Source organism: Nerophis ophidion, linkage group LG15 (assembly GCF_033978795.1).
Source record: "Nerophis ophidion isolate RoL-2023_Sa linkage group LG15, RoL_Noph_v1.0, whole genome shotgun sequence".
Lineage (NCBI taxonomy): Eukaryota > Metazoa > Chordata > Actinopteri > Syngnathiformes > Syngnathidae > Nerophis > Nerophis ophidion.
Window position 1 is genome coordinate 38,388,791 of NC_084625.1, and position 15,314 is coordinate 38,404,104.

The following is a 15,314-nucleotide window of genomic DNA, read 5'->3' on the forward strand; positions in this document are numbered from 1 at the left end:
ACAAGTTGAAAAACTTTTTGCGGTGTTACCCTTTAGTGGTCAATTGTGTGCAATCTACTAATAAAAGTTTCAATCAATCATGCATATGAGACAATAACATCTACTTTAGAAAGTGCAGTGCACAACTGCGCACACAACAATTGTAAATATACTCCTCCCCTCTTAACCATGCCCCCAACCACGCCCCCCACCCCACCCAGACCACGGTGGGGTCAGGGTGGAACACGTGCCAAAGTAGTTGGGAAAGGGCATGTTCACCACTGTGTTACATCACCTTTTCTTTTAACAACACTCAAACGTTTGGGAACTGAGGAAACTAATTGTTGAAGCTTTGAAAGTGGAATTCTTTCCCATTTTTGTTTTATGTAGAGTTTCAGTCGTTCAACGGTCCGGGGTCTCCGCTGTCGTATTTTACGCTTCATAATGCGCCACACATTTTCGATAGGAGACAGGTCTGGACTGCAGGCGGGCCAGGAAATTACCCGCATTCTTTTTTTTACGAAGCCACGCTGTTGTAACACATGCTGAATGTGGCTTGGCATTGTCTTGCTGAAATAAGGAGGGGCGTCCATGAAAAAGATGGCGCTAAGAAGGCAGCATATGTTGTTCCAAAAGACTTAATCAGTATTTATTGCCACCTTTCCCAACTTATTTGTTACATGTTGCCGGCATCAAATTCTAAAGTTGATGATTATTTGCAAGAAAACTAATGTTTATCAGTTTGAACATCAAATATGTTGTCTTTGTAACATATTCAACTGAATATGGGTTGAAAATGATTTGCAAATCATTGTATTCCGTTTATATTTACATCTAACCCAATTTCCCAACTCATATGGAAATGGGGTTTGTATACACATACAGTATATACGCACATACACGTATTGTCACAACAGGGTGGAGGGGTTTTCGCAGCTTATTGCGGGGTTTGTTCTCCCGGGGTGCAAACGGACTACTCGGGACAAGGCGTGCAGGTAAAAACATGATTTGATCCCAAACTCCAAGTACTACAAAAACAGAACACAAGGCGAAGGCAAAACGCGCTGATCGCACTTGGAGTTAAACTAACACTAAGAGTAAACTATGGACAGGGCAAAACAAAAAGTCGCTAACTGCGGCATGAATAAACAAAACTTACGTGGCATGGCATGAAGCATGAAAAGAGCAATCGCAAGAATACCAGCATGAGCAGAGCATGAAAAGAACATGCACAGAGCAATGTCGCCAGGCCGACTAACTGGCAACGTTAGGCTTAAATAGTCTCTTTGATTAGAGCCAGGTGCGTGTGTCAAATGAGGCAGGTGAAGCCAATGAGTCGAACTGGTCGCATGTAAATTAGATATTGGGTTTCACTATGTAAAAGCGTTTTGAGTCACTAGAGAAAGGCGCTATATAAATACTATTCACTTTACTTCGCCATGGTGATCAAACAAGGGAGCGCAAACAGGAACTATTAGAGTCTTAAACAGAAAATAACAAAAAACATGATCCAGACCACAGATCATGACACATGTATACATATACACACACACATATATATATGTATATATATATATATATATATATATATATATATATATATATATATATATATATATATATATATATATATATATATATATATACACACATTCATATATATTTACAGTATATACATACACTATATTGCAAAAAGTATTTGGCCACCCATCCAAATGATCAGAATCAGGTGTCCTAATCACTTGGCACAGCCACAAGTGTATTATATCAAGCACTTAGGCATGGAGACTGTTTCTACAAACATTTGTGAAAGAATGGGCCGCTCTCAAGAGGTCAGTAATTTCCAGCATGGAACTGTCATAGGATGCCACCTGTGCAACAAATCCAGTCGTGAAATGTTCTCACTCCTAAATATTCCAAATTCAACTGTCGGCTATATTATAAGAAAATGGAAGAGCTTGGGAACAACAGCAACTCAGCCACCAGGTGGTAGGCCACGTAAACTGACAGAGAGAGGTAAGCGGATGATGAAGCATATAGTGCAAAGAGGTCGCCGACTTTCTGCACAGTCAGTTGCAACAGAGCTCCAAACTTCATGTGACCTTCCATTAGCCCACATACAGTATGCAGAGAGATTCAAGGAATGGGTTTCTATGGCTGAGCAGCTGCATCTAAGCCATACATCACCAAGTCCAATGCAAAGCGCGGGATGCAGTGGTGTAAAGCACGTCACCACTGGACTCCAGAGCAGTGGAGACGCGTTCTCTGGAGTGATGAATCACGCTTTTCCATCAGGCAATCTGATGGACCAGTCTGGGTTTGGAGGTTGCCAGGAGAACGGTACATTTCGGACTGAATTTTGTAAAATTTGGTGGAGGGACAGAATAATGATGTGGGGTTGTTTTTCAGGAGTGGGGCTTGGCCCATTAGTTCCAGTGAAAGGAACTTTGAATGCTCCAGCATACCAAACATTTTGGACTATTCCATGCTCCCAACCTTGTGGGATCAGTTTGGAACAAGCCCTTTCCTTTTCCAACATGACTGTGCACCAGTGCACAAAGCAAGGTCCACAAAGACATGGATGACAGAGTCTGGTGTGGATGAACTTGACTGGCCTGCACAGAGTCCTGACCTAAACCCGATAGAACACTTTTGGGATGAATTAGAATGGAGAGTGAGAGCCAGGACTCCTCGACTTACGTCAGTGTGTGACCTCACCAATGCGCTTCAGGAAGAATGGTCGAAAATTCTTATAAACACACTCCCCAACCTTGTGGACAGCCTTCCCAGACGAGTTGAAGCTGTAATAGCTGCAAAAGGTGGATCGACATCATATTGAAATACAATTGTGAACCATGTTTGAGAGGAATAGGCCTTTTTTTGTCCATAGCAAAAGTTTTAAATCTTTGAGCTCAACTAATGACAAATGGGAGCAAAAACAAAAGTGTTGCGATTATTTTCGTTCAGTCTATACGGTCACGATCAAAAGTTTACATACACTTGTAAAGAACATAATGTCATGGCTGTCTTGAGTTTTCAATAATTTATACAACTCTGTTGTCCTCTGTGTTTTTTATACACTTTGATTTCTATTTTATTGTTTTAATAGATTTTACCCTTTAAAATAGTTTTTAATCATATTTGTTTTTATATTGTTTTTATTGGTTTTATATTTATTTATTTTTTGTTTTTATTCAGTCATTGGTGGAGCATAATATATATATATATATATATATATATATATATATATATATATATATATATATATATATATATATATATATATATATACACTTTTTAAATTTTATTTTATTTATTTATTTATTTTTTTTTACAATTGTTTTTAACATGGCTGTGCAGCACTTTGGAAACGTTATTGTTGTTTGAATGTGCTATATAAATAAAGTGGATTGGATTGGATCGAACTCTTTTTTTTTTCGTGATAAAGTGATTGGAGCACATACTTGTTCGTCACAGTTTGGTTCTTCTATGAATTTATTATGGATCTACTGAAAATGTGACCAAATCTGCTAGGTCAAATATAGCAATGTTAATATTTGCTTACATGTCCCTTGGCAATGTCAGGGTTATTTGTTGTTGAAACCCATGATGCAGAGATGGAGGCAGGTATTGGATAAGAAGACATGATTTAAACTAAACAAGAACAAACAAAAAGCATGCACGTGGGCGGAATAACCAACTACGGGAGCTAGCACTGGGAGCTAGAAAAACAAAAAGGAACTTTAGCATGGAAGCTAGTGGATAGCAAACAGAAAAACTGGAAATAACTAATGCTAACAGAAACAGCTTACCGCTAGGACGAACAGGACAAAGTGTAGCATAACAGGTAGGGGCTGTAACAAAACGACACGACAGGTAGCACGACAAGAGTGACATGTGGCAACGACAATGCAATACAAAACAATGTTCCAGCAACAAGACAAAGGAGGTACAAATAGGAGCCGGCTGATTGGCAACGGGTGTGGCCAGATGCCAATCAGCCGCAGCTGAAGGGGAACACAGCACTCAGGGAACAAGACAGGAAGCTGACAAAATAAGAGCACTAGACAGGAACTAAGGACAGGAAATACTAAACACACTGAGGAGGAACACAGCACTCAGGGAACAAGATAGGAAGCTGATAAATTAAGAGCACTTGACAGGAACTATAAGACAGGAAATACTAAACACAGGAAACAGACAAATGCAGAGGAAAAAACTAAAACATAGACAAACTGTCAGGGGCAAGCCTGACAGGCAAGTTTCAATGCAACAAGGCGCTTTTGGTAGCCATCCACAAGCCTCTAGTTGAATTGTTGACCACTCCTCTTGACAAAATTGGTGCAGTTCAGCTAAATTTGCTGGTTTTCTGACATGGACTTGTTTCTTCAGCATTGTCCACATGTTTAAGTCAGGACTTTGAGAAGGCCATTCTAAAACCTTAACTCAAGACTGATTTAGCCATACCTTCAATAAGCAATCAATGGCAACTTTCAATTTCAGTTACCGTATTTCCTTGAATTGCCGCCGGGCATGTAGTATGCACCTGCCTTGAACTACTGCGGGGTCAAATTTATTAACACAGGCTTACTTTTACCGCTGGGTCAAATTCGTGACGTCACGAGTGATGCTTTCCCTGTCGTCATTTTCAAAATGGCGGAGGAGTTTTATTTTGCTTTTACTATGTGTAAACCAGGGGTCTTGTTCCACAGCCATACAGATCACACTGATGGTTGTGATATAAAACAACTTTAACACTCTTACTAATATGCGCCGCACTCTGTGAACCCACACCAAACGAGAATAACAAACACATTTCGGGAGAACATCGGCTCTGTAACACATTATAAACGCAACATAAGAATTACCCAGAATGCCAAGCATCCATGACTCTTGGCTATATTATAAATCTTCGCTAGCACCAACCCCCCCCCTCACCCCCCGCTTTGTGCGTCGGTTGAGGTGGGTGGGGTTGGGGGCGCGTGTATAATATAGCCAGAGTCATGGATGCTTGGCATTCTGGGTAATTCTTATGTTAGGTTTATAATGTGTTACAGAGCCGATGTTCTCCCAAAATGTGTTTGTTATTCTTGTTTGGTGTGGGTTCACAGAGTGTGGCGCATATTAGTAAGAGTGTTAAAGTTGTTTATATCACAACCTTCAGTGTAAACAGTATGGGTGTTGACCAAGTATGCACTGCAGTCTCATATGAGAAGCAGTGTAATGCATGCGTCCGGCCGGCATGCACGCAGATAGTATGGTGCAAAGATGTGCGCAATGACACGTTGTAGAGCAGTGGTCCCCAACCACAGTGTCGTGGCCGCAGAAGAATTTTTTTATAATTTTTTTTTTTTAATCAGACTCAATTTTTTACCGCATACCATTGGTAAGCACAGTGGTGAGAAGAGGTTTTAAATCTATGCCTGCTTACTTTTACCGCATGCCTTGAATAAGCGCAGGAGTGAGAAGCGGTTTAGAATTAATTACCGCCCCGGCGGCTATTCAAGGAAATACGATATGTTGACAACCGCTTATGTTGACGTCAGTCAACCACTCCTAATGACGTCGACGTGAACACATTCCAATGCAATAATATTCTACAAACAGCACTTTAATTGAAAAATAAAGTTAATTTTTGATGCATGCGAAGATTTAACCCAAACGCCTAGCAAAAGTTCACTTCCAAGTTGTCAGTCCACAGCAAAGAAAGGCGGAGCGCAAAGTGGGCGGTGACAAGGAGGTTTTCGAGCAAGGAATGCTGACTAAGCGTGCATGAAAGAGCGTCTCCTCTATTCATCAAAGCACAAAAGAAATTTCAACTGGAAGGAACAAGCTTTTTCTTCTTTCTTTTCTTCATCTCTAACTCATTTCCCACAAGAACGCTCCCCCCAAAAAATATTAGCATCTTAATAGATGTGTAGAGAAGGTGACCCTGTGAATCATTGGACTTTTTTATCGTTCACATGTTGGCTTTGACCAAATCCATCCATCCATTTCCTACCGCTTATTCCCTTTGGGGTCGCGGGGGGCGCTGGTGCCTAACTCAGCTACAATTGGGCGGAAGGCGGCGTACACCCTGGACAAGTCGCCACCTCATCGCAGGGCCAACACAGATAGTCAGACAACATTCACACTCACATTCACACACTAGAGCCAGTTTAGTGTTGCCAATCCTCTAAGAAAACACAATACAAGACAAAAATCAGTAAAATACACATCGGCCATAAGCAAAATAAGTTCTACAGCAGGGATTCTCAAACTGTGGTACGTGTACCACTAGTGGTACGCAGGCTCCCTCTGGTGGTACGCCAAAGAATCACTTGATTAAAGTGCAGTTTCCTATATTCAAACACAGTGTTACTGTTCAAACTCTGTGTGATGTTACAGTGACCAAGTATGAAATATACTTGTTACATAAAATCTCTGCCTTTTTTAAATAAATATTTAGGCCTACTATGCTAATGTATTTTAATGTTGGTCATTATGGTAGTACTTGGAGAGCCAAGTGTTTTCTGAGGTGGTATTTGGTGAAAAAAGTTTGAGAACCACTGACCTGCAAGAATTATGCAGCCCGTCAAACCTTTAATCCGACAGCACAACTTTACCTAAATTAATTTATGAAAAGACCAAATTTGTCACCGGATGATAATATCTAAAACCTACCATATAAGTCTTGGAATATTTGTGCAATAATAGATGAGGAATGTATCATTTATTTTTATATTTAAGCTCAAATTTATCCATCCAGTTTCTTCTGATGAATAACTGTGGTGTTTTCTTGCTAAACTCATTTCAGCCACAAAAGTAATAGTAAGATTAATGGTAGTCTCAGTACTTAGTAGTAGTAGTAGCAGGAATAGTATGTAATGTCAGTAGTAGTAGCTGTTGTACTTGCAGTAGTAGTAGTAGTAGTAATAGTGGTATTAGTAGTTGTAATAGTAGTATTAGTATTACTAGCAGCAGCGGTGGTGGTACTCTGGTAGCAGAAGTAATAGTAGTAGTCGTAATAGCAGTGAGTAGTGGCAGTACTAGCATAGTAGTATTTGTAGTAGTAATAGTAGTAGCAGGAATAGTAGCAGTAGTGTTAGCAATAGTAGTCGGCTTAGTAGAAGTGTTAGTAGTAATAGTAGAAGTAGTGTTAGTAGTAGCAGCAGCGGTAATAATAATAGTAGTGTAAGTAATAGTAGTAATTGTAGTGTTAGTGGTAGTAGTAGTGTTAGAGGTAGTGTTAGAAGTAGTAGTAATGCTAGTCGTGTTAGTAATATAAGTAATAGTGTTAGTAGTAGTAGTGCTAGTAGTAGTAGTAGTGTTAGTCATAGTAGTAGTGTTAGTAGCAGTGTTAGTAGTAGAAGTAGTAGTGTAAGTATTAGTATTGTTATTAGTAGTAGTAGTAGTAGTGTCATTAGTAGTAGTGTTTTTGATAGTATTAGTAGTGTTAGTAGTAGTATTGGTAGTATAAGTAGTAGTTTTAGTATTAGTAGTGTTAGTAGTAATGATGTTAGTAGTACTGTTGGGAGTCGAAGTAGTAGTGTTAGTATTACTAGTGTTATTGGTAGTAGTAGTAGTGTTATTGATAGTAGTAGTACTGTTAGTATTAGTGTTGGTAGCAAAGGTAGTAGAGTTAGTATTATTATTGGTAGTAGTAGTAGTAGTAGTGTTAGTAATAGTAGTGTTAGTAGTAGTAGTAGTGTTAGTGTTAATAGTAGTATAAGTGTTAATAGTGTTAGTAGTAGTGTTATTGATAGTAGTAGTAGTGTTAGTATTAGTGTTGGTAGCAAAGGTAGTAGTGTTAGTATTAGTAGTGTTATTGGTAGTATTAGTAGTAGTAGTAGTGTTAGTAATAGTAGTGTTAGTAGTAGTAGTAGTAGTAGTGTTAGTGTTAATAGTAGTATAAGTGTTAGTAGTATTAATAGTAGTGTTATTGATAGTAGTAGTAGTGTTAGTATTAGTGTTGGTAGCAAAGGTAGTATTAGTAGTAGTGTTATTGATAGTAGTAGTAGTGTTAGTATTAGTGTTGGTAGCAAAGGTAGTAGTGTTAGTATTAGTGTTATTGGTAGAATTAGTAGTAGTAGTGTTAGTAATAGTAGTGTTAGTAGTAGTAGTGTTAGTGTTAATAGTAGTATAAGTGCTAGCAGTATTAGTAGTAGTGTTATTGATAGTAGTAGTAGTGTTAGTATTAGTGTTGGTAGCAAAGGTAGTAGTGTTAGTATTAGTAGTGTTATTGGTAGTATTAGTAGTAGTAGTGTTAGTAATAGTAGTGTTAGTAGTAGTAGTAGTAGTGTTAGTGTTAATAGTAGTATAAGTGTTAGTAGTATTAGTAGTAGTGTTATTGATAGTAGTAGTATCACAAAGGAAAAAGGACATTTCCAGAGTAGTAGAAGAACAAGAATAACAAGAAGACTGACATGGCAGGTTTTTTTCCCTAATTGTTCTGTTTTTCCTGATCTTCCTGCCTGAGCAACTTCAGAGTCTGCTGCATCACTCTGAAGCAGAAATCAGTCTCTGTTTTAAAATACAACCCATACATTTATCCATGAAAATATGGATAAGCTGCTGAATGTTACGAAGGGTTTCAGTTATGTTGTGTAAAATCATTGCAATGCCAGTCGAGCATGTGGAAAAGTTGTATGAGGTTATAAGAGCAGAAATCCAAGGCTTCCTGGTAATCCATCGCCAAACTATGCGAAAAATAAAGGCTTGTTCCAGTTATGTCGACAACTGTTTATGTCAACATAAGGCAGACAGTCAGTTCTGATGGGTGTCAACGTAAGCGACTTCCGCTGTTTATGTATGTTGGCTGACCTAATAAGTGACGTATTTATTACAACACATGAAATGATTGCATGTGTACTAGCGGCATGAGTACATGTAGTAAATGTACATGTGTACTTGCTGTTTTGTGTACTTGTAGCTTGCAGTGTGTGTACTTGTAGTATGTATATATGTAGTATTGCAGTATAGGCACTTTTAGGACGTGTACATGTAGTATGTGCACTTGCAGTATGTTTACTTGCCGTTGTGTACTTGCAGTCTGTGTACTTGTAGCTTGCACAACAGTATGTGTACTTGTAGTATGTATACATGTAGTATGTGTACATGCACTATGTGTACTTGACATTTGTGTACTTGTAGCTTGCAGTATGTGTACTTGTAGTATTTATACATGTAGAATGTGTAGTTGCAGTATGGGTACTTGTAGTATGTCTACTTGTAGTAAGTGTACATGTCGAATGTGTACTTGCAGCATGTGTACTTACAGTAAGTGTACATGCATAATGTGTAAGTGCTGTTTGTGTACTTGCAGTATGTGTACTTGTAGCATTTATACATGTATGTGTAGTTGCAGTATGGGTACTTGTAGTATGTCTACTTGTAGTACGTGTACGTGTCGAATGTGTACTTGTAGCATGTGTACTTGCATGTGTACTTATAGTATGTAAACATGGAGTAAGTGTACATGCATTATGTGTAATTGCTGTTTGTGTACTTGCAGTATGTGTACTTGTAGTAAGTATACATGTAATATGTGCACTTGCAGTATGTGTACTTGTTGTGTGTGTACTTGCAGTCAGTGTACTTGTAGATTGCAGGACAGTATGTGTACTTGTAGTATGTATACATGTAGTATGTGTACTTGCAGTATGTACAGTATACATGTAGTATATAGACATATAGTATGTGTACATGCAGTATGTATACTTGCCATTCCTGTACTTGTAGCTTGCAGCATATGTACTTATCGTACCTGTAAATGTAGTAAGTCTGCTTGTATGTGTACTTGTCGAATGTGTACTTGCAGTATGTGTACTACAATTATGTGTACATGTATTATAAGTATGTGTTCTTGTAGAATGTGTACTTATATGTACTTATAAATGTGTGTTCCTGTCGAATGTGTGTAAAAATATTTGTGTACTTTCATTATGTGTACATGTAGTATGTGTACTTATAAGTATGTGTTCTTGTAGAATATGTACTTATAAATATGTGTTCTTGTAGAATGTGTGTAAAAATTATTTGTGTACTTTCAGTAAGTGTACTAGCAGTATGCTTGGAGGATGTATTAGGAGCACGTGTACTACATGTAGTATGTCTACTTGTAGTACATGTACTTGTGTTATGTGTTCTTGCAGTATGTATACTTGTGGTATGATAACTAGCAGTATGTGTTCCTGTAGAAAGTGTATGAGTATTTGTGTACTTACAGTATATGTACTTGTCGACTTTGTAAAATAATATTTTTGTACTTGTACAGTGGGGCAAAAAAGTATTTAGTCAGCCACCGATTGTGCAAGTTCTCCCACTTAAAATGATGACAGAGGTCTGTAATCTTTATCATAGGTACACTTCAACTGTGAGAGACAGAATGTGGGGGAAAAAAATCCAGGAATTCATATTGTACGAATTTTAAATAATTTATTTGTAAATTATAGTGGAAAATAAGTATTTGGTCAACCATTCAAAGCTCTCACTGATGGAAGGAGGTTTTGGCTCAAAATCTCAGGATACATGGCCCCATTCATTCTTTCCTTAGCACGGATCAGTCGTCCTGTCCCCATAGCAGAAAAACAGCCCCAAAGCATGATGTTTCCACCCCCATGCTTCACAGTAGGTTTGGTGTTCTTGGGATGCAACTCAGTATTCCACTTCCTCCAAACACAACGAGTTGAGTTTATACCAAAATGGATACATGGATGATACAGCAGAGGATTGGGAAAATGTCATGTGTTTAGATGAAACCAAAATAGAACTTTTTGGTATGAACTCAACTTGTCGTGTTTGCATCCCAAGAACACCAAACCTACTGTGAAGCATGGGGGTGGAAACATCATGCTTTGGGGCTGTTTTTCTGCTAAGAGGACAGGACAATTGATCCGTGTTAAGGAAAGAATGAATGGGGCCATGTATCGTGAGATTTTGAGTCAAAACCTCCTTCCATCAGTGAGAGCTTTGAATAGTTGACCAAATTCCTTTTTTCCACCATAACTTACAAATAAATTATTTAAAATTCCTACAATGTGAATTCCTGGATTTTTTTTCACATTCTGTCTCTCACAGTTGAAGTGTACCTATGATGAAAATTACAGACCTCTGTCATCATTTTAAGTGGGAGAACTTGCACAATCGCTGGCTGACTAAATACTTTTTTTGCCCCACTGTATGTGTACCTGCAGAATTTGTCTGAGTATACTTGCAGAATGTGTACTTGTACTTGTCGAATGTGTATACGAATATTTGTATACTTGTGAGTGTACTTGTAGAATGTGTACTTGCAAATGAGTATGTGCACATTTTTACTAGTAGAATTTGTATATGAATATTTGCAGAATGTGTATTCGTAGTATAAAGTGTATACTGTAAATATTGTGTAAAATAAACTGTACTAGCTTGTGTGTCATGTCAGGTTATTCTAAATATTTGCATTTCATGAATATGCATAGACTTTGGGCCAGCAAGAAGCTCCATGATGTTTCATGTCATCATCATCTTCATCCCCGGGATGCAGCGGCAGCATCCCTGCCCCCCTCTCCCGATGTTCCCCGCCACTCACCCAACGTTTTAACGGCGATCTGGCGCGTCAGAGGCGGCGGAAGGTTGATGCAAACCAGGTCGACGTCCTGATGCAGCAGCACGTCATCGATCCGGTTGGTGAAAAACGGGACGTCCATGTCCTTGGCGAGCTCCTCCGCCTCCTCTTGCGTGTGAGCCCACAGAGCTTTCACGGAAAATCCTTCGTGCTTCAGCAGCGGAATGACGACTCTGGCGGTCAAGCTGCTTCCGAACACGCCGACACCGGGAAGCATGCTGGCGGTCTGTCACGTCGGCTGTGACGTCAGCTGGGCCATGCACCTGCAGCCGAGCATCGCCTCAGCCCACCGGGATATTTACCCGGGCGGAAAACTGCCACTCTGACGTCATCGCCGGTGGTTAAAAGCCACACTTAAACGCACCATTGCGGCGTCCAGCTGCGTCAGCACCTGTACGGCTTCCAACTCCGGCTAAAACTCAAAATGTCGTCACAAAGCGCGACATGGAAAAAAAAAACGAAACAAAAATGTGCTAAATTTAACAAGAAGTCGATTTAGTTCTGCTTCGGAGATTCTGCGGCGGACGAAGCGATGCTGCGGCTTTCAATTGCTTGTCAAGTTGCGTGACATTCACCGGATCATGCTTTTGCCGACTTTTCACAATAAAATCCCACACTCGCCAAATCCATTAAGCAGGTTCGTTAGTTCGTACAAAACGTGTAACACACATTCTTAAATTGTTTCTTTGGTTATTATGACTAAGTTTTGATTTTAAGAGTCGAAAAAAAGTTTCATCATACAAGTAGTGGTTGATGTAATAGCTTTTACTATAAGGTCAGAGACGGTGCTTTAGTGTGGTACGTTAATTATTTATTTTTCCTGCTCTTGTTTAACCCTTCAGTTTCCCGGTCTAATTTAAAGGCCTACTGAAACCCACTACTAAACCACGCAGTCTGATAGTTTATATATCAATGATGAAATATTAACATTGCAACACATGCCAATGCGGCCTTTTTAGTTTACTAAATTACAATTTTAAATTTCCCGGGAGTTTCGTCTTGAAAACGTTGTGTAATGATGCCGTGTACGCAAGATGTCACGGTTTTAAGGTAATATGAGTGCTGCACACACACACAGCTAAAAGTTGCCTGCTTTAACGGCATAATTACACAGTATTTTGGAGATCTGTGTTGCTGAATCTTTTGCAATTTGTTCAATTAATATTGGAGAAGTCACAGTAGAAAGATGGAGTTGGACAGCTTTAGCCTTTAGCCACACAAACACACGGTGATTCCTTGTTTAAAATTCCTGGAGGTGAAACTTTCCTATGGATCAGAGCGCGGTCAAGAGAACATGGATCCCGACCACATGTCAACCAGCAGGTTTTGGTGAGAAAATTGTGGGTAAAAAGTCAGTTCTTACCGGAAAAAAGCTGAGCTTGTGCCGTCCATAGCTGCCGTCGACTCCGCTGAGATATTGCGCGTCAACACACCCGTGGAGACACCCTTCCGACTTTTAGGTACTATTAAACTCACTAAAACACTAGCAACACAATAGAAAGATAAGTGATTTCCCAGAATTATCCTAGTAAATGTCTCTAAAAACATCGGAATCCGTCCCAATGCAATCACGTTTTTTTTTCTTTTTTTTTTTTCTAGTCCGTCGCTATAAATATCCTCAAACACGAATCTTTCATCCCCGCTCAAAATTAATGGGGAAATTGTTGTGTTGTTTTCTCGGTCCAAATACTTTGTTGGAGGCTCCCATTAAAAATAATGTGAATATGTGAGGAGCCCCCACACGTGTGACGTCATCGGCTGCGACTTCCGGTAAAGGCAGGGCTTTTATCTTAGCAACGAAAGTTGCAGACTTTATCGTGGATGTTCTCTACTAAATCCGTCCAGCAAAAATATGGCAATATCGCGAAATGATCCAATAAGACACATAGAATGGACCTGCTATCCCCGTTTAAATAGGAAAATTTCAATTCAGTAGGCCTTTAAGTAACAGAGCGAGTATTAACTTTAATTTCATATACATTAGTATATTTTACATCATATTAATACATTGCATATTTTCTATCATCCATCTGTAATCTAAAATGATCAATACAATAATTTCTACAATCAAATCGATACTAGCGTGACGATTGGCGAGATTGATTATTTTTAGCTATCTTCTTTATTTGAACAAATACCTGTTATTTTGCATATAATATAGTTGTTGTATTTCATAAATATTATTTATGGTATTCTTTATATGTATAATTAAACGTTGTTTACCATTAGGGGTGTTGATGAAATATTTTTAGCGTCAAATATATATCTGTGTTTTATTCGGATTGTAATAGTGATCAATAAATAATCATAAAACTCATTCAACGAGTTTGAAAAAAATATCAACAAAAAAGTATTGGTATCAGTATGGACGTGTATTTGCAGTATCGCTCAACCCAATGCTTAGCCCATTTTTGGCCACTAGAGGGCCTTAAAGACATGTAAAGAGAACTTTGTTGTTAGAAACCTCGTGAAACCTGATGTTATGTAACACATGTAGTCGGTAGTGTATGCATAGTAGTATATATTATAGCATGTTAGAATTTTGCTTTGTTCCTGAAGATAAAGTATTAAAAAAAACAACAACATAAAAGTTGCAGTAATATGTATTGTCATACTTGCCAACCCTCCCGGATTTTCCGGGAGACTCCTGAAATTCAGCGCCTCTCCTGAAGACCTCCCGGAAGAAATTTTTTCCCGAAAATCTCCTGAAATTCAGCGGAGCTGGAGGCCCCGCCCCTCCAGCTCCATGCGGACCTGAGTGGGGACAGCCTGTTTTCACGTCAGCTTTCCCACTATATAAACAGCTTGCATGCCCAATCACGTTACAACATCTACAGATTTTAATAAAAAACTGCACACACAATGAGACAAAGCAAAAGAACGAGGAAGTTACAGCCATGGGGACGCCGTCTGTAATAAGAGTGATCTACGTTGTCTGTCGCCATCACCTGGTGAATGTTGGCTATAGCGTTATGGGGTTGCTTTTTGATCGACCAACGATTTACGTGGTGTTGCGCACCTGACGGCAAGTGACTCTCGCCAGTACGCAAATGACAGAACAAAGGTTACTCAAATAATGAAATGTAAGTGTTGTTTTTTTTGTAACCAGCAAGCACTACAGTTAGTATAACAACTGTGTTTTATTACTGTGTATTTGATAGGTGCCTTCTGAAATTCAACTATTTCTTTTATTTATATATATAATAAAATAAATATATATAGCTACAATACACTGAAAGTCAAGTATTTCATACATGTGTATATATATATGGGGCTTCACGGTGGAATAGGGGTTAGTGCGTCTGCCTCACAATACGAAGGTCCTGAGTAATCAGGGTTCAAATCTTTCTCTGTGGAGTTTGCATGTTCTCCCTGTGACTGTGTGGGTTCCCACCGGGTACTCCGGCTTCCTCCCACTTCCAAAGACATGCACCTGGGGATAGGTTGATAGGCAACACTAAATTGGACCTAGTGTGTGAATGTGAGTGTGAATGTTGTCTATCTGTGTTGGCCCTGCGATGAGGGGACGACTTGTCCAGGGTGTACTCCGCCTTCCGCCCGATTGTAGCTGAGATAGGCACCAGCACCCCCCGCGACGCCGAAGGGAATAAGCAGTAGAAAATGGATGGATATATATATATATATATATATATATATATATATATATATGAAATACTCAAGTTGGTGAAATGTAGCTTCAAATATACTCCTCCCCTCTTAACCCCGCCTCCGCCCCACCCCCAACCTC

The 15,314-nt window shown here is 39.1% G+C and overlaps 1 protein-coding gene across 1 annotated transcript in view; it reads right to left on the reverse strand.

Moving 5' to 3' along the window:
* Positions 1-12,136, reverse strand: part of gfod1 (glucose-fructose oxidoreductase domain containing 1) — a 45,572-nt gene extending 33,436 nt beyond the window's left edge. Inside the window, exon 1 of the mRNA XM_061922145.1 lies at positions 11,531-12,136. Coding sequence (XP_061778129.1) covers positions 11,531-11,783 — 253 coding nt within the window. The 5' untranslated portion in view covers positions 11,784-12,136. The remainder of the gene's footprint in view (positions 1-11,530) is intronic.
* Between the last annotated feature and the right edge of the window lie 3,178 nt (positions 12,137-15,314).